General features: G+C 35.3%; 2 protein-coding genes and 1 long non-coding RNA gene across 9 annotated transcripts in view; 1 reads left to right on the plus strand and 2 right to left on the minus strand.

Moving 5' to 3' along the window:
* The window catches only part of LOC105222168 (protein madd-4), a 315,454-nt gene that overhangs the window by 88,290 nt on the left and 207,809 nt on the right, over positions 1-19,355 (minus strand). For all 7 annotated transcript variants that reach the window (XM_049456508.1, XM_049456511.1, XM_049456499.1 and 4 more), the window contains one exon: positions 1,633-1,705. In XM_049456508.1, the coding sequence (XP_049312465.1) occupies positions 1,633-1,683 (51 nt within the window). In that variant the 5' untranslated portion in view covers positions 1,684-1,705. The remainder of the gene's footprint in view (positions 1-1,632; positions 1,706-19,355) is intronic.
* LOC125778485 (uncharacterized) lies at positions 5,491-7,009 on the minus strand. The gene is made up of 2 exons (XM_049456629.1): positions 6,851-7,009; positions 5,491-6,781 (listed from the first exon to the last, which is right to left on the minus strand). The coding sequence occupies exons 1-2, from the start codon at positions 6,914-6,916 to the stop codon at positions 5,633-5,635; spliced, it is 1,215 nt and encodes a 404-aa protein (XP_049312586.1). The 5' UTR covers positions 6,917-7,009; the 3' UTR covers positions 5,491-5,632.
* On the plus strand, positions 7,283-9,525 carry LOC125778499 (uncharacterized). The gene is made up of 2 exons (XR_007422752.1): positions 7,283-7,996; positions 8,458-9,525. It is a non-coding gene; the product is annotated as an uncharacterized LOC125778499 (long non-coding RNA).

A 19,355-nucleotide genomic window follows, 5' to 3' on the forward strand; every position in this document is an offset into this window, starting at 1 on the left:
ATGTAGGGAAGGGCGCAAGAGAACGTAGGTTGCAGTACAAAACCTCAATTTTATATAAGTATGAGTGAGTCTTTCATAAATTATTTTTGGCGTTTTCTTTATAGATTGAGAGAAGTCATGTTAAGTCAAAAGGAGATTGAAGACATTCATTCGGCTTTACTCAATTTTATTCAATTTACATATGGGTCGTAACTACCCCTTTTATCCAATAACAATTTTTTGAAAATAACAATCAAATTTTCAAAATTTACTATACATTAAACTTTAAACTTTTTGATATTTGTATGGTAATGTGGTGTGTGTTATGAAGCATAGGAAGTTCGATTCACAGCTTAATGCTTACAAAATTAACCAAACACAAACTTGTACTTTTGAAAGCTAACTGTAGTTGTTGGTACTGTTGTTGCACATCAAACTCGAAACTGCAAAGAAATTTATTTTGCTTTCATGGCAAATTGATTATATAACTAATGGATTTGACTCTCATGCTAACAGAAGTAAATTGCCCTAAACTGGCTTTTCATAGCACACTCATACATATACGATTCCCTTCTTTTGCTATTATAATTATTATTTACCACTCAATCTGTTGGCGCTGCCTTAGCCGTTACACAAATTGCGATTTCCACTTCCGGCAGGCGGAACAATTTACTATTAAAGGGGCAATAAAAGTGAGCAAAAGTAAGCTGTCAAACGCAGTTAACGAAAATGGGGGAATAGTAAGCAAAGAGAGGGATAAAAATGGAGCAACGCAATAGAGTATGCGGATTAATCGGAAGGGAGTTGCAAGCATGAATTTTTAAATGAAGTGAGTTAAAGGAAGAATATTTTGAAAATGGGCGTTGTTGGTGTGTAATATACACAAAGCAGTTTTTTTATTATTGTTGCTGCAAAATTGAATGATAATGGAGTTGTAAACATTTGCTGCTAACAAGGTGCTTGCACACACACTGGCAGATTTACGAATCCAAACACACTTAATACATATGTAATCGGGGGTTTTGTGCAATAAAAAATAAACTTACGGATAAGTCTTTTTAAACGAACAAAACGGCTGTTGTGGTTGAACGATTCGGAGGGTAATTGGCATAGTATTTTCATTGCATGGATATACATGTACGCGCCGCAATCTGTGTTAGCTCGTAGCAGATACATAAATAAATGAGGATTGCACCGCGAACTATAGTCTATTGTGCTCGTAGCTGTGCAGGAAGTCATTGCCACAAAATTAAGGTAAGTTTTTACTACTTAGGCAACATAAATATACAAATAAATATTAACCCTTACATACATATTAACAGAAGAAAAAATTTAGTGAGTTTGTTGAAAAATTGCGCAAACACAATTGTAAAAAAAAATGCTGTTCATTTACTTTATATTATTACTTATGTCTTTTCTGCCACTCATTCACCCACTCGCCATATTAAGTAACAATAAAATTTATTGCATTGTTAGCAAATGAATAAAACTGCCTCGCATTGCAGGGCAATTTAACAATTTTCTCAGCAATTGAACACCTTGTTGCGTATTTCAATTGGAGGCAGCCGGTCTCATGCTTAGAATATTTTATTTGCTTCGAAATGTGTACATTTGTTACAACTATAAGCTAAATGAGTAGTAATTTGGTCTTACCAGGAGGATGACCCAGAAATGTATTTTTGTATCCATTATTTTTATCTGCATAGTCGTAGAATCATGGTTTAATCTGAAAGATAGAAAATAAGGTTTATAAGTATTTTTGTGATATGTGATTATCAAAAGGTAATTATTATTGTATATCTTTATATATATAAATCTTCTGACCGTGTGTTTGCATTTGAACTGCTCCTAAACGGATCGACCGATTTTGATGAAATTTTGTGTGTATGTTCAAGGAAATTCAAGAATGGCTTAGATTTACAATATGGTTTACTGGAAAATGTTTTTTTACATTAATTTTTCATTTGTAATTAATTGCTAATTTTAAATGTTTGACCGATGGATGGCGCTACGATCGCAGTATCCAATATTCAAACCTTAAATTGGCGTAAACGTGCATTAAACAAAACGATGCCAAAGTAAAAGACGACATCTGTAGATCAAGTTTTCATATTGTGGACAGAGTTGCTCGTTCTTAAGTAATAAATTCAGGTTACTGGTCGCATGGTACACTGGCTACTGCAAACTGAATAGAAACATGCATAGCATGGGCCTATCCTCTCGTGCAAGTTGCCGGTTCTGTGATAGGGAGCCTGAAGCCCCGGAGCACCTTCTGATCGACTGCAGAGCAGTCTGGACACGCAGGGCGAAGGCCCTTGGATCATTAGTTCCGAATAGGGATCACATTGCCTCACTAGCACTCGGCAGGCTGTTGGATTTTATTCATGCGCTGGGGCTGAGTGAGTCAATGTGAGTCAGGAGAGGGCACAATAGACCAAAGGTCGCAGTGCATTCCTCAACTTTCATTCATTCAATAAATTGGGTCATTCAATACATCTATGGGTAGCTATAACTTTTTTTGCGATATTACATGAACACCTGGCCGTAAAAAACGTTTTTCTCGTTGGATCCCGCACAATTTGACAATCGCTGAAAAAAAGTCTCGTGTGGATTGGTGTAAAGCAATGCTGAAAAACTGCGATCGCGGTGCTTCAAAAGACGTTTATAAGATCATCACAGATGACGAATCATGGCTTTATGCGTATGAGCCCGAAACAAAACAGCAATCGACCGTGTGGGTCTTCCAAGACGAGCCAAATCCAAGGAAAGTTGTTCGTTGAAGAAGCACTTCGAAGCAAATGGTCGCCTGTTTCTTCGGCAAAACTGGTCATGTGGTGACTGTTCCGCTTGAGTAACGTAGGACGGTCAACTCTGAGTGGTACACAACCATTTCTTGCCTGAAGTCTTCGGAGAAATTCGAAAAACGAACAAGAGAAGACGAAGCATTGTGCACCATTTTCGTTGATAAACATTCCTATTTTCATTATTAGGCCAGAAATATATATAGCAGCCCTCGTATTCAAAGAATATTCATACCAAATTTCAAATAAATCGACTGATTAGAACTCGAGATATTGTGGCTACCGCATCAATAAAAGGAGTTTTGAGAAAAACGCGTTTAAAGTTTTACGTTTTACGATATTCGCTCAATCGGTCTAGTTGTCACGTCACTTAAATGGCTATAACTTTGAAAATAATTTGAGTGTTGAAAAATCCTTTTAGAGAGATATTTTGGAATATCAAAACTATCGAATTATGAAAAGAAAAAATTTTAGATTTTTTCAAATTTCTAGACTAAGTAGCATAACCCCTTAACAGTTTCAAAGAGATCAAAAAAGCAGATTATGAATATGAATACATTAGGCTAGTCTTCCCTCCATACTAGAAAGTGACAGCAATTTTAGTACATAGGTGAATGGAAAGGATTATGAGAGGACAAAAATACATTATACTGTAGTAGTCTACAAAAGCCTATGAGCTCTAAATATATAATTCCGAATTGTGATTTTGTGTCAATATTTTGTTACAATTTTCAAGTTTTCTCGAAATATTATTGATAACAACTTTTCATCCCTTTTCTCAGATTCCCTTTTACCTATTTCGTAGTTTTTCCAAAATCACTGCATCCAAAGATTGCAAGTGAAAGTTATCAAGAGGTTTTCTCTGCTATTAATCTTTCTCAGCGGCATGTGCAGCATAAAATGACCATTGACAAGAAGCACTTGCCACTTGTTTCCATACAATTCTAACTGAAATTCAATGAACTAATTTCCATTTGCATATTTCTTAACGCAAGTGGCAAACAGCATGCTCGAAAAGGGCAAAATTAAAAATTTAAAAATCAATAAAAATATTCTGTAAAGTTGAGAAAAAAGTAAACAAAATGATTTAGCAGATTTTTCAATGCAGAAATTGTTTTATACTCTTGCAACATGTTGCTACAGAGTATGCGAAATGTGGTTATTCACTTGGCTGATAATTGGATGGTCGTGGGTTTACGTCCCAGCTATTTCAATTTTCTCTCATCTCGCTCTTAAACCGAGTAAATTTCGTTTACTTTAACTTTTTTCGTTTAATTTGTAGCATCCATTCACAACATATATGTACATATAGGCTTTGTACCACTTGTAGTCTTATGTTTTTGATAGAACGGAATCACTGTTAACCTTTTTCAACGTTCACAAAGATTCCGCACACGAAATTTGATCATCGGCAGTACAATTCTACAGCAACAAAAACCCAGTGTAGTGAGAGGAGTTGACATTTATTGGACAGCTTCCAGCAAAATGTTTACATTGGATTGACATCAATACAATGTTATAATAATGCATTAGATGGCTGCCAAGGACGCCTGGAGAAAATTATTTGAGCTGCAGAACTTAATCGAGCAGGTACAATCTTTTATAAGAGTGTACAGCTGCTGGCGTATGCCGATGATATTGATATCATCGGCCACAACACCCGCGCCGTTAGTTCTGCTTTCTCCAGACTGAACAAGGAAGCAACGCAAATGGGTCTGGCAGTGAACGAGGGCAAGACGAAATATCTCCTGTCATCAAACAAACAGTCGTCGCACTCGCGACTTGGCTCCCACGTCACTGTTGACAGTCATAACTTTGAAGTTGTAGATAATTTCGTCTATTTAGGAACCAGCATTAACACCACCAACAATGTCAGCCTGGAAATCCAACGCAGGATTACTCTTGCCAACAGGTGCTACTTCGGACTGAGTAGGCAATTGAAAAGCAAAGTCCTCTCTCGGCGAACAAAAGCCAAACTCTATAAGTCGCTCATAATTCCCGTCCTGCTATATGGTGCAGAGGCTTGGACGATGACAACAACCGATGAGTCGACGTTGCGAGTTTTCGAGAGAAAAGTTCTGCGAATGACTATACTATTGACGCTAACTAATGCAGAATGAGATATTATGTCGAAATAAATCCCACTGTACCATGATTATTTCAATATTTACATTCCTGCTAAGGTTACACTTTTCTCTTTATTTTGTGATACATGAAGATTTTTTTTGTGAAATTCGCCGAGATATAAAATTTTGTTCGTCACTCGATTTTCAAGCATTGATAAGCAACTGCTTACAACTGACCATTTGAGCGTATATTAAAATTAGCCTGGTTTGCCATCGACGTCAGCTGAGAAGCAAAGGGAAAGAAATTGGTTATACGATTTTCAAGAATACATAAAACAGTCATGTATTTTTCTTGGTTTCATCTTCATATTCCAGGACATTTTTCTCCACAAACATAACTAATTGCGATAATTGCTCATCAAAATGGATGAAGGCAGAACGACTGATTGTGACTGAAACAAGTAATTGTGATAACATTCTTACGGCACTCAGCTTCATTTTTTCATCCAACAAAATTATGAAGCATTTTTTTATTCATTATTTTTCGTCGCTATATTGGCTTGTGATTTGAAAGATGCACGTATTTTCTAATATAGCCAAAAAAGGCCAAAGAATACAGGGCAATGTAGAAAATAAAGTAGATATACATCTTTTAATTCTGTGTAATTTTATTTATGAAACAGAAACATTTGATTGATACTTTCGAAAAATTCAACAACTTTGAATTTCCATCAAACTGTGTATACATTTGAAAACTGAATATTCATAATTATAAATTTTTTCAATTTATGCATACAATTGCGAGGTCGTAAATTGTTTACAATCAGTTTTCAATGCTCTGGCAGCATTCTTCAGTAAATTATCAGTAGAAGCGCCACGGTTATTTGGTGAGGATTGTTGATTCTTCCGCAAAACCTTTGCTTCCAGCTCGTCTATGCTGCTGATGGTGCTATCTATAGTACGTTTATAATCGTTAAAGAAATTTTTAGTTAATTGAAATTGAGCCAAGACGCGATCTCTATATTGAACATAAAGTTGTGCATTGGCAGTTGTTTGTTCGGTGGTTGATTGTTTTTGTTGGTTGTTGAGATGTTGGCCATATTGTTGGTAGTTGGTGAGTTGTCTGGGTTCTTGTTGTTGGTTGTTGAGATGTTGGCCATATTGTTGGTAGTTGGTGAGTTGTCTGGGTTCTTGTTGTTGGTTGTTGAGATGTTGGCCATATTGTTGGTAGTTGGTGAGTTGTCTGGGTTCTCGTCGTTGGTTGACATGAGTACTAACAAGTGAACCTACTGCATCCACAAGCTTGGTTGATGAAAGCTCCTGTTGTAAGAGCTCTGGATTTTTTATATATTTTTTCATAGCTGTGACTAATGTGTTGATAAGACCTCTACTGTAGCGTTTATTCTCATCGTTGAGTAGTTCTTGCCTCAACAATACTTCAAACAAGGGACTTTGTTCGATTAAATCAGAATCAAATTCGCTTAAAATGTTTGACACCAAATCTGAAGCACTATGCAACGTGTCCGTTGCCTTTTTCAACTTGCTCACCAAGTCTGCAGCAAAGTCTACATCGAACAAACCATGTAAAACTTCATAACGCAATTCAGTGTCTTTTGCAACGAACGTTTTTAGAACTGCGTCCAGTAAGATATCTGCACTACTGCACCATTCATATGTACCGGAAATAGCATCGACGACACTATCATGAAATGTGAGAATTAAAGGACGTATACCAGATACAAGTGTTTGAACTTTAGACGAATACGTTGCACTGTAATCGTTCAACTTCTCAGTTTCGTCACTTAGCTTTTTATCAGTTTTGAAAAGTTGTAGATCAGTCTTCAATTCTCGGACGAGATGGCTCTTGCTCTGCAATTTATTCAAGTATAGATTTGACTCTACACTTTGTATTTCGGTTGGCGGTTGTGCAGTTGTCTGTTTAAATGATAAAAAAAATTATAAGATTCAGAATAATATATGATGGAATTATTTTGTTTCAATTACCAGCAGCACAGCAGCTATGGCGAAATTGCCAAGTATAGCGGATAATGTTATGAACAACAGCTTCATTTTGAAGAAAGATTTCTCTCAAAAAGACTTTACTCAGAGTACTTTTCACAATAAGCGTCAATGAGCGACTGAAGTTTACTTTATACTGTTTTGGCTTATATAGCTACTTCATCATACTCTCACAGTCATAGAAAGCAACACATGTTCATGTAAAGAAGGCATGATTACGCTCGTCGTCATATTGATGAGACACGTATGAAAAAACTCGAGCGATATGGTGGGTTTGTTTCCGTGAAATGTACATTATCTTGCTTGTTTGTTACTTTTTTTTGGCATCGTATGATGTACAGACCTTTGATACTTTTATAATTTTTTCAACTAAGAACATATTTCAGTTGAATGGAGAAAACCTAAATGAGCGTTAAGTAATTGAATCAGTTCTCAGAATTTGAATCGCTATTTTGTTTTTTCCGTTTTCGACATGAGCTCTTATTCCTCGAGCTCATTCCTTATCACTCAATCCTTGGTAATTGAGTGCTTGTGTTGTTTTCTGAAATTAAATTGGTATCATTTTGGAGCGTCTCTTCACAGTTCCGACGAAATATTCAAGTGCGCTACCGACCTATGATTCCTATACAATTGCAGCAACCGATCGCGTGATTCTGGGCTAAATAAAATTTGTTTACTTCGGCTCTTTGTTGTTCTACGAAATGGTCACGCGCGCTATAGACTGACGATTCCGGGGAATTGATGTTTTACATTTTTTCATGGAACTGTAAATTGTTTTTCATCATTTTGTTTTTCGTTCTCTTTTTTCATGGAATTTAACGGTCATACGGGAAGGAACAAAGGGTCAGTGATTGAACTATTTGCCAACCGAGCGAGCATCACTGTGACAGATAAGGGAAAAAACCCAAATGAGAATCCACTGATGTCGCTGATCATTTCTCGGATGTACAATTTTTTATCAGTTTGCTCACTCTTACTGTTCGGTGTCGTATACGACTGCGTACGCTATATGAAGTATATAAAGCTTTATAGGGGATTTACAATCTTCATTTAAACAGTTTCATCAGTCGAACACGGACGTCGGTGATTTCAACAAAATAATACTCATTCTGCTGAAAAGAATACTCGAAGGTTGGTCTTAGAAGTGTTCGTTTATATTTCTATCATGTATTCATGAAATTGATCAAGTTCCTTGTGCTTATAATATTTTGTGGGACGATCTTCAGAAGCCAAATGATATCAAACCAAATAAATGTCCGAAAAATTTACATTTATTGAAAGTTTGTTCAAGCTTTCGTTCCGCATCGGACCATCTTCAGAAAAAAATTAATTATTTTGAAGACACACGAAAAAAAACCAATCACCATTTATGTGTTTTGTGTTTTATGTGTTATGTGTTTCGTGTGTCTCCAAAATAAGTAATTCCTTCCTGAAGATGGTCCGATTCGGACCGAAAGCTTGAACAAACTTTCGATAAATGTAATTTTTCGGACATTCATTTGGTTTGATATCATTTGACTCCTGAGGATCGTCCCTCGAAATATCATATCATGTATATTCATAACTACCAATGTTTCCAATTTTTTCCACAGTTTGATTCTGCTCTCTACACGATGAAGGCCGCATTGCTTGTCCTGTTTGCCGTTGGCTTGTCATCAGCCAGAACTATAACTTACCACAACGTAACTATATCTAGCGATCAACCCATTTCTGACGACGATTAAAAAATTTGGCTCAATCCATCGGAGTGTTCGATCGAAACTTGGACGACTACATAAACTGGGTGTCTTTTGACAAAATGTTTGAAGAAATGATCAATCATAGTGGGGAATATAGCGTCTGGAATATAGGGAATATTAGTGACTATTTTCTTAAAAGCCGTGATCTTTATTACGACGCAGTAGCTAGTGTATTCGAATGGTGTTCTGTAATCGACATTATGATGACGGCATTTGTTAACTTATATGAAGATTATAGCGACGAAACTAAAGAGCAACAAAAAGAGTTGATTGTAGCAAGTTTAGATGAGGGAATAGCCAGAATGGGAAAAGCTATCAGTCGTTTAGATGACAGTCGAAATCATGTTAATACTGGTATTGTAGACTTGACGAACGTCATGTTTAACGTATCTGCAGCTTTTAGAAAAGACGAAAGAGAGCATACGACTCAAATTAATAATTTAAATAAGAACGTAATGAATTCTTTGAGTCAAAGTTTTTTTGGGGGAATAATAACCCTCATTATGACGGAAAAAGTATATAAACCCGAAGCACGGAAAAAATTCGAGAAAATTGAGGAATCATTTAATTTCATGAGAGATAAAATTCTAATCGCGATCAGAAAGGCCTTGGAAATTAAGGAAAAATTGTCACAAGAAGTAATATACATATCAGGATTAAGAGGAGCGGTTAAGGGAAATAAATTCATTTTCTCTGGATCGTTTCGAATTCGTATTGTAAAAAATGCTGTTAATAAATTGAAAGGTCAATGCAGCGATTACCAAACAAGACATGGAAAAAAGCAATAAGAAAATATTGCCAATTTATATTTGAAATTACATCATGTTGGTAATTTTTTATTTCTTTTCCCTCAAGTAATGTCATAAATTGTACGAAAAAAGATGTTTCAATAAAGTTTTTACCTCAATTTATCCTACTCAAGTCATGTATTTTGCAATTTTCATAATCTTAATAGGAATAAATACCATTTAGACAGTTTGGTGTCGTTTCACTGCATGACTGAAGACCATGAAAGTATAGTGAATCTTTTGAATGTGCATCACTTAGATATACATAAGTCGATGGTTCCATCCATCCATCATGTGTTACCAGTCTTTCTGTAACATCCCAATAAATCGTTCCCCAAGGACATGAGCTTGGTGCTGCTCTTGCTCTAGACATTTGCACGATATTGCATTGCTAGACATAGTATTCTCGAGTCGTACAATCACAACTTGTCCAAATACCTTCGCATTTGCCACCGATGATCAGATTTGTTGTCGTCAATTTTAAATTTTCATTTATACCCCTGCCCATTGGTGAAGGCAGCACTACACTAATATTGCTTGTACTTATCAGCTTCTTTAACCGAGTCATGTCTTTATGGGCATTAATTGAAGCTATTAGATTACGTCCTATATTCAGCACTAAATTTTCATCAAAATCATTGTCATATGAGTTCGATTTGAATTGACTTTCACTCCACATCGATTATTATCAGAGCGAGGATTCGATTCCATTGTTATTTATTTAAAACTGGTCGATATTGTGGTAATTTTATTGAGTGATATGAGAAATTCATCCTAAAAACTCTGCAAAACTGCATGACTCGGCAACAAATTCATTGTTCGTTCATCTGTGTCTGCACAGTCAATCAAAATTCATGCAATCACTCCGCATTTGAAAAAGTCTGCAAAGCCATCATCTTGTGCTGTAATTTTTTGTGTTATCCACGTTATCTTACAGTATTGAGCATTCTTGAAAAAATTTAGGTACTACTCCAGAACAGCGGTTCTTCTCTTTTCTGCACAGGTACCGATTTTACTGACGTCATGAGCGTCTCTCATTCCAGCGCACGGCTTTATCCTTGCGTCTGCGACGAAGGATTGCGACGCATTGTAGAATGGCCTGAATGCGTTCAGACGTCCGCAGCATGAGATTGCGGAGTCGCAAGTGGCTTGCGACGGCTATGGCAATCGTGGGTATGAATGCGTTCGTGCGTCTGATGATCCTCTCAACTAGAACATCTTCATTGACAACAACATTTCTTAAAACTGCAAGCAGAAATATACAAAAGTGATAGCAACAATTGTAGAAATAGCAAAAGTTTCAGTTTTGACAATTCCGCAAATTGAAGCTAGGACTGAGGCTGAGACCGTGTAACTCATAAAAAATGCATAACTCTGCAAGAGTGCGGAACGAAGGAGAGTAAGATAACTTTTAAGGATGACGGTCACAAAATATATTTATGTAAGAAGGTAAACTTTGCCCACTAAATGACCTGTGCTCACTTGGTTGTCGGTCAGCAATGTAGTTTTGAGAGGTAAAGTTCAATTTCTACTACCCTTAGAAATGCCTTCTAATTATTAAGAATTTTTATTTCATGTAGTAATGTAAGTATACGGATACAAAAAATTATTTCTGGTTGAAATTAGTAAAAAGCTCGTACTGATTAATCAGGAGTAATAAAATAGGATATCAATTCTGAATACCGATATTACCAGATACGAAGAAGCCCGTCCTTCCGTTTCCACCTGAGATTGATATAGTATGTACAAAGTTAATAAAATCGAATATTATAATAAGGCATAATAAATTCCACAAAACTAGACAAACTAAACCCACATACCTATTTGTAATGACGTAACTCCGTTTTGGCATGTGTATCAAAATCCAATAAAATCAATGCCGTTAAACGTTCTAATGAAATCCGATAGCGTTGAGCAATTGGCACATTAGCAGAGGAATTTTCGGGTATCAAATACAATAAAATGAAAATACATGCCATGAAAAAATCAACAACAATACCTACACATTAATGCACATAATGACTTAGATTTACTGGTCGACTAACCGTACTGATATGTAACACAGTGCCCTTACGGTGATATATGCGCTCATTGCGGTTTATGAGTTCTAAGTACAGCAGCTGAAGCTGGGTGTTAACCGTACCACAATTGACTTGCGGCAAGATGCGTGCGCATCAACAAGGCACAAAAGTTTTTAATGTCCATAAGGTGTAGGACGAGAAGTGCGTCACACGCATGGAGAGCTAGTAACACTTGCGTGCTTTTATACTATACCCATAAGTATAATACTAGAAAAGCAAAGAAGTACATATAAAGCAAAGCAAAGGAGTATAGTATATGTCTTTTAAGTTATGTAATTGTAGGTACTTGTAATGTTATGTTATAGGCTCGAAGCCATAATCACACATAGATGGACTCAGTCACCTTTATGCTATACTATACATACTTCTGCAAACACTTAATATCACTCATACGCACTGTCAGCAGCACAATTCAAAGTTGCAACTTTGTGTGAATATTTGTCTGGTAACGCATATATGCTTGGCATGTGTGTGTAAATGTATGGAAGGCGTTTGAGACAACTGAATAATAGCATGCCTAAGAATTTATGAAAAAGTAATAACCGAAGGAAACTTTATACAGAGAATTACACAATATATATGTATGTACGCATATACTAAAGTATAAACAATTTCTGAAAGCTCTGCGTTTACTAAGCTTCCCGACAATCTCACCACAAGACGGAAATTTATTCAACACATCCGAGAAATAAGCAAACAATGCCGTAATATGATACACCACTTGACTTTCAATTGTGTTGGTAAAAGTAAATTTAATAGAGAACAAATTTGTTGGCAGCAAAATGAAATGTTTAGCAATGTAGAGCAATATTTATAGCATATCGTCACTTAAAATGCAAAATAACGCAACATCACTTTTAAAAAGTTTTTAGTTGAAGGAAAAACGACATAATAGAAAACACTCATTTTGAAACAAAACTTGAGTTTTGGTTATAATATGGTTACATATTGGTTATACATTGGTTACATATTGGTTATATATTGGTTACATATTGGTTATACATTGGTTATACATTGGTTACATATTGGTTATGCATTGGTTACATATTGGTTATACATTGATTACATATTGGTTATACATCGGTTACATATTGGTTATACATTGGTTACATATTGGTTATATATGACAGCGGAAGCTGAAAATTTTATGGCGATTCGTAAGCAATAAAAAACTCAAATTTGATTTTTTGATGATACGTTGTTTAGCAATTTAGGTGACGATAAGTATGATGGGCAGTTGTTTTTTGTATTTCAGAGCTTTTGTTTAAAGTTATTCAGAAATAAGTGTTTTTTATTTTTGAAATTATTCATAAAGTATGATGCGATACATATAGTAAATATAATATTAAATAATTGATGAACTTTTAATAAATAACGTATATTTTGTTTTGGTGAAGGCCGTTATAGCTTCAGTCAAAGCAAAGTTAAGGTTTTTTTCTTCGTATATGCGAAATATATACATTTGTATGCATATCTTTCATTTGCATAATTGAAAGTCACTTCTGACTATCAAAAGCCGGTTGTTGTAAAAAAAAGTTCAATTTTATTGTTGCTTTTTGAGTTGTTTGTGTATAGTGAGGAGGTAAATGTGTTAAACAAAAGCTTACACGATCCTTTATACATACATATGTGACCTCTCAATTGTGATAATACCTGTTAAGCTTTTCCGTTTTTATTACAGTTAGTTAATGAAACGTTAAGGAGAGAGAATTGAGTTTTCACTTACCTCACTCAACATTTTAAATATAGAAGTACGAAAAAATGAAAATTGCGATGGAGATGCCTACAATTTCAAAGTTGATGATACGTGTAAGTATATTTTATTTTTATGACATTTATTCGGACATGACAAGCTTTGAAGAGATGAATGACTCTACAGAGAGCTTACGAAATTGGGTTAATTAAATATTAAATACGAAATACTACAAGAAAATTCAATTTGCTAATGCATTTTTTATTGAAAATGTGATTGTCAAAGTTTTATCTTCTATTATATTGTAAAATTAAGAGACTACATTTTATGTTTTATTGTTGGGAGCATTCAGCAGTATCAGCTGAAATAATTGAGCTTCTTTTTTGAAGATTTCGAAAAGAAAAGCAAACGAAAAATATGACATAATTTCGGCAGAGAACTTCGAATGATTTTTTCCAGCATAACTTTAACATTAGCGTTGAAAGCCCTATTAAGAACACGGTAGCTAAGTTGTCTTATATGTACATTTCGGGGTTTGGCAAACCTAGTGTTACAATATGGCATCTTAATGTTATATATACAGTGTTTACAGTAACTTGAAATATTCTTCTGAGCCAAAAACTGGAATTATATCGCGACTATTTTTCACCACTTTCGATGCGGATTATCTCAGCAACAGTACTTCGATGGACTCAATTCATTTTTTGGCAATGACGTTTTATTAAAGTTCAGTGTTTAACGATGGTATGATGGATTAAACCAAGGTCGCAGATCACTCCAAGAGGGATTTCCTGTAAGTCGTCAAACATCAATTAGTGTTCCGGAAACTATGGATGCTGTGCGAAAACTAATATTGCCAGATTGTCAAGTAATCTATAGTGGGATAGAGATAATTATAGGCATTAGTGGGACCATCATACATTCAATACTGAATGGCAATTTGAGTGTTAAAAAATATTTGTTCATGATGGAGCACAAACATTTTGTAGATCGCTCAAACAAAGGTTTGTGTCGATTGGTCGGGATAAGTGTTAAAAAATACATAAGTGGTACTTTCAAACACTTATATGAAATCGTGACAGTTGATGAAGCTTGGATTTACGCGTAGGTGCGAAAATAAAGAAAAATCGACTGTGGGTGTTTTAAGATGAACCGAATCCATCAAAAGTGGTTTGCTCTCGAAGCAAGTTTTTGGATATACAGAGCATGTCGTAACTATGCCTCTAGAAAATCGCGGAACAGTAAATTTTGAGGCGTACATATTCAAATTTTCAATTTTTTGTCTTTCAAGAAATCAAGAAAACCAACCGCCGGAGGTGGATCACTTTTTACCACGATAAAGGGATCTCTCCAACATCGGCTGAAACAATTGCAGTTTTGAGCACTTAAACCTTCTATGACATGAATCATATACCGTATTGTCCTTTCTTGGTAACAAATGAAATCCTTTCATTCTCGTATCAAAAAATTAACAATAAGGTTAACGTTTTCGCCACCTGAAGAGGCGGTTAATGCGTTTAGTATGCAACCACAGTTTTGGATGTACTTTAATCAGCGTGGCATAAGTGCTTTGAAATTTAGTTCAAACGCATGAAAAAGTGTATAGATTTTAATTTCATTTTTGATTGTCAAAATTTGTATTTGTTCTATAATATCGAAATAATTCGTTTTGTTATTCCAAAAAAAAAAGTTCAATTAGTTTATAGGGATAGAATTTATCAACATAGAAATAATAATAATTGAAAATCCATACGAGAATTCGGAAAGACTAAATTAATTTTTTGAAATATATAGGAGTCGGGCATAATACAAAATCATAGTTAATTGTTGTGTTTTATGTATAAATCACCATGATCAGATATGTTAGATAAACTCAGTGGAATTTTTGTTTTTTTCTGGTACGAAGCGAAGGCAGGTGGATTAGGTAATGGTCGAAATCAGCTTATAGATTTCCTAGAGCAAGCATAACAAATAGGTCATCTATCTAAAAACTTTTAGAATACAGTAAATTAGTCACCAATATAGTATGGTATAGCATTAATGTTAAAAATAAATTAAATCGGTTAACCCTTTTACCTAATCCTGCTTGTTATTATAGTATGTAGAGGGTTTATTAAGTTCACCAAAACCTTATCAAATTCAGAAGGAAACTTCGAACCCTCTATATATTACACATATAAATGATCAAAGTGACGAGCCAATTTAACCATGGTCTTTTGTCTTGTCTGCCCACCTGTACCTCTGTGTATACGTTAACTAGTCACTCAGTTTTTTTGATTTAGTTATGAAAATGCTTTTATAAAAGCATAACTACATACAATTTCTGAAGAAATTGTTCAAATTTGACTTATATAGCACATGAATGGTATGCAAACTTACCGATCAAAATAAAGTTCTTCTATTGAAACTTTTTTATTTGTGAAGGTACTGAAACTTCCTCGCAACCATAGTTAAGTTTTTTCTTGAGATTTGGTTATTTAGTATTTTCCCGCTAATTTTTGGAAGTTTTTTTATTTTTCTGAAGTATGATCTCATCTGATAAGAGCTTATAGTCCCATTTTATTTTTTAATTTAAAAAAATTCAATGTTTTTTACACTGAAATTAAGAGTGAAATGTATAATAAAAAGTTGTATACTTTCTTCTGACGCTGACAGTATGTGTATAAATTGTTTGTTGATCTGTAATGCATTTACCTTCTACACATATGTATGTAGGTATATATATAATTGTACAAGCTTACTGAAATCTGCGCAAATTTGCATGAACCGCAAAGACCCCTCACGTCACGTCATTCATGGTTTAATTAATTAACTAATTAACCCCACAAATTATGTACGCCGGATTCCACACAATGACGACCAGAGATTGCTTCGTGGAAAATGCACGACTGCTGCTGCCGCTGGCTGCAGGCCATCCGCGAATAACCGAACACTGAATGAATCGAAGCGAACGATTAATTGCTCAATACCCCCAACCAACTGCCGCAAGATTAAAACTTAATGTAATTCAGTTGCAGTGGGCGACAATGTGCTCACAATAAGAGACACGCACGCAGCAAAACACACACACAGCAAAATTACACACAATAATACATATAATAATAACGGTGATTTAATTAAATGACTACAGACGTCTTATTCCTCATATGTTTTTGTTGCTGGTATTGCGTTATTTCAGTGCTTACAGCACATCAACTGCGCCATTGTTTGGCAGTTTACTGAAACGACCAACAATAACAATAGCAAATATAATAATGAAGTAGCAACAAAAGCTTCTAGTTTGTACCAGGAGCAATAGAATATCCGCGGCAAGCAATAAAAAATGCAAACGAGGTGTGTGGCAACTCTGTGCTAAAAAAGCGGTTAACGAAATGAAGATTGATGGACAGCCGACATCGCAGACTTTCAATTGTGTCCTCCTAATTATTATGTGCCATCGTTTCACTCACCTTATACATTCAGTATTTATATGTTTTTATGCATTTTCGTAGATTATTTTACACTTTCCTTCGTACACAATATACCATACATACGTACATTGCCAAGTGAATTGATTTTCGGTTAGTCCTCGTACCTGCTCTAACGGGGTCAGTTGAGTGCAAAAGTTTGTGGCAGACAGCGCGAAAATCTTCTAAGCAATCAATCAGAGCGTCAATTTGCCAAAAGAATAAAGTTTTAGTTTTGTTTGATTGAATAAAATGTGAGGTTAGGTTTCTGCTAATGACATAAGAAAATTGATTTGTATACATATGAAGGTAAAAGTTGTGATTGATGGCTACAAAGAAAAATAAAAGTTTTAAATTTATATTGATAATAAAAGCTCTACCTATCACACCCAAAACAGCCACAGATGAGCTGAGGAAATTTAAGACAACTGAGACATTTTTAACATTCATCCATTTTCAATAGGAAAACAGTTAACGAATAAATTTTACCATGAATATACTCGGTAAAAAGTAAAAATGTTTTTACTTGATTCATATTGATAAATAAAGTTTTTCGGAAATGCATAACATCAGAAGATGGCAAACCCGATTCTCCAATCGATGACGTTGTAGCGGACTTTCCATTGCCCGACTATGAAGAACTTCGAATAGAAATTACCCGTCTAAAGAACAAAAAAAAAAACGGCGGGCCGATAGATTGCCGGTCGAGCTATTGAACACGGCGGCGAAGAAATGATTAGGAGCAAGCATCAGCTTCTTTGTAGAATATGGTCGGAACAAATCATGTCTGACGATTGGAATTTAAGTGCGCCCAATCCAAAAAAGGGAGACCTCACAATCTGCGCCAACTATCGTGTTAAGTCTCCTAAAGATCGCGTATATGGTTCTAACGAGCGTATTGTGTGAAAGATTAAAGCCCACCGTCAACAAACTGATTGGGACCTTATCAGTATGGCTTTGGACCTGAAAAATCAACAACCGACCAAATATTCTCCATACGCTAAATTTTGGAGGAGTTCACGGGTCTTCGACACACACCAACTCTTCGTCGATTTCAAAGGTGCTTTCGACAGCACGAAAAGGAGCTGCCTTTATACCGCGATGTCTGAATTTGATATCGCCGCAAAACTATGTAAATGAAGTTTCACACAAGGTTACTCCCTATCGTGTGAGTTTTTCAATCTACTCTTGAAAATACTTCGAGCTGCAGAGCTGGATAGAGAAGGTACTATCTCCTATAAGAGTGTACAGCTGCTGGCATATACCGATGATATTGATATCAACGGCCTCAACACCCGCGCCGTTAGTTCTTCTTTCTCCAGAATGGATGAGGCAGCGAAGCAAATGAGTCTGACGGTGACCGAGGGCAAAACGAAATATCTCCTTTCATTAAACTAACAGTCGTCGCGTTCGCGACTAGGCTCCCACGTCACTGTGGACAGTCATAACTTCGAAGGTGTAGATAATTTCATCTATCTTGGAACCAGCATTAAAAGCAACAACAATGCCAGCCTGGAAATCCAACGTCGAATAACTCTTGCCAACACGTGCTTCTTTGGACCTAATAGGCAATTGAGAAGTAAAGTCTTCTCTCAATGAACAAAGACAAACTATATATGCTAAGTCACGCAGTATTTTTTGCGTACAGTACCGTAAACAGGTCTCTTTGGACCAAAAACGCTGTGAATGCTAACGATTAACCATGGTATTCACCAGGTTTGGCTCTGTGTAATTTTTTATTGTTCGGCAAACTGAAATTGCCACTCCATGCAGCCCGTTTTTAGTCGATCGAAGGGATGTAACAAAATTCGCCGAAAGAACTGAAGGTCATCCCAAAAGGTGCTTATAAAAAATATTTCGTGAATTCGAAAAAACGTTGACATAAAGGTATTAAATCTGGTGGGGCTTTAATTTAATTTAATTAATTTTCGTTTTATTCACATCTTCCGGGTACTTTTTTGTATATAGCCTTCTTACTCATACACAGAAGTACGTCCGTTCAATTTAGCTATAAAATAAGAGACTTACATATACATATATACCTATTTTCATAGTAAAGATTGCTACAGCAACTGAAGCTTATTGAATATGAAGCCTATAAGTATGTACTAATAATAGGATTCCTAATAGAAACGTTATTCAATCAGTTATCGGAATATTATATTTTTGTAAAGTGAATGTGTAAATAATAGTGCTAATGAGGTATTGTTGGCAATACATAAAATTAATTAGCATTTTAAAGAAAATTTGTTGTACTTAAGATATTAGTATGAATTGGGTATGAAAACATTGCCCTACAAATGTATGAGCTTTACAACTTTTTAATATTACCGTGTGCGGTGAGATAATGTTTAAAAGTGGTAAAGCTCAAAATAATTTTTTTTTATAAAAATCAATGATGTGTTCAAAAAAGGGCGAATTAATTTGTTTACTTCTCGTTAGTAGGGGCGATTGCAACAAACATGGCCAGAAATAAACAAGTCATCATAAACAACATGCAACATGTGTAAACAGACTTACATTTGAGTGCAACAATGACAATTAGCGGAAGAAGGGTGTGACCAAAACTCATGGTAGGGAGTAAATTAGACAAGGTGATGTATTTATATTTATATACATGTATACATGTCTATAACAAGTACTTACAGATATATACAAACAATGTTGTATGTAAATAATTTACTCCCTACCATGAGTTTTGGTCACTCACTATATATGTATACTTGTATATTCCTATTAGTAT

This window comes from Bactrocera dorsalis, chromosome 1, assembly GCF_023373825.1.
Source record: "Bactrocera dorsalis isolate Fly_Bdor chromosome 1, ASM2337382v1, whole genome shotgun sequence".
Lineage (NCBI taxonomy): Eukaryota > Metazoa > Arthropoda > Insecta > Diptera > Tephritidae > Bactrocera > Bactrocera dorsalis.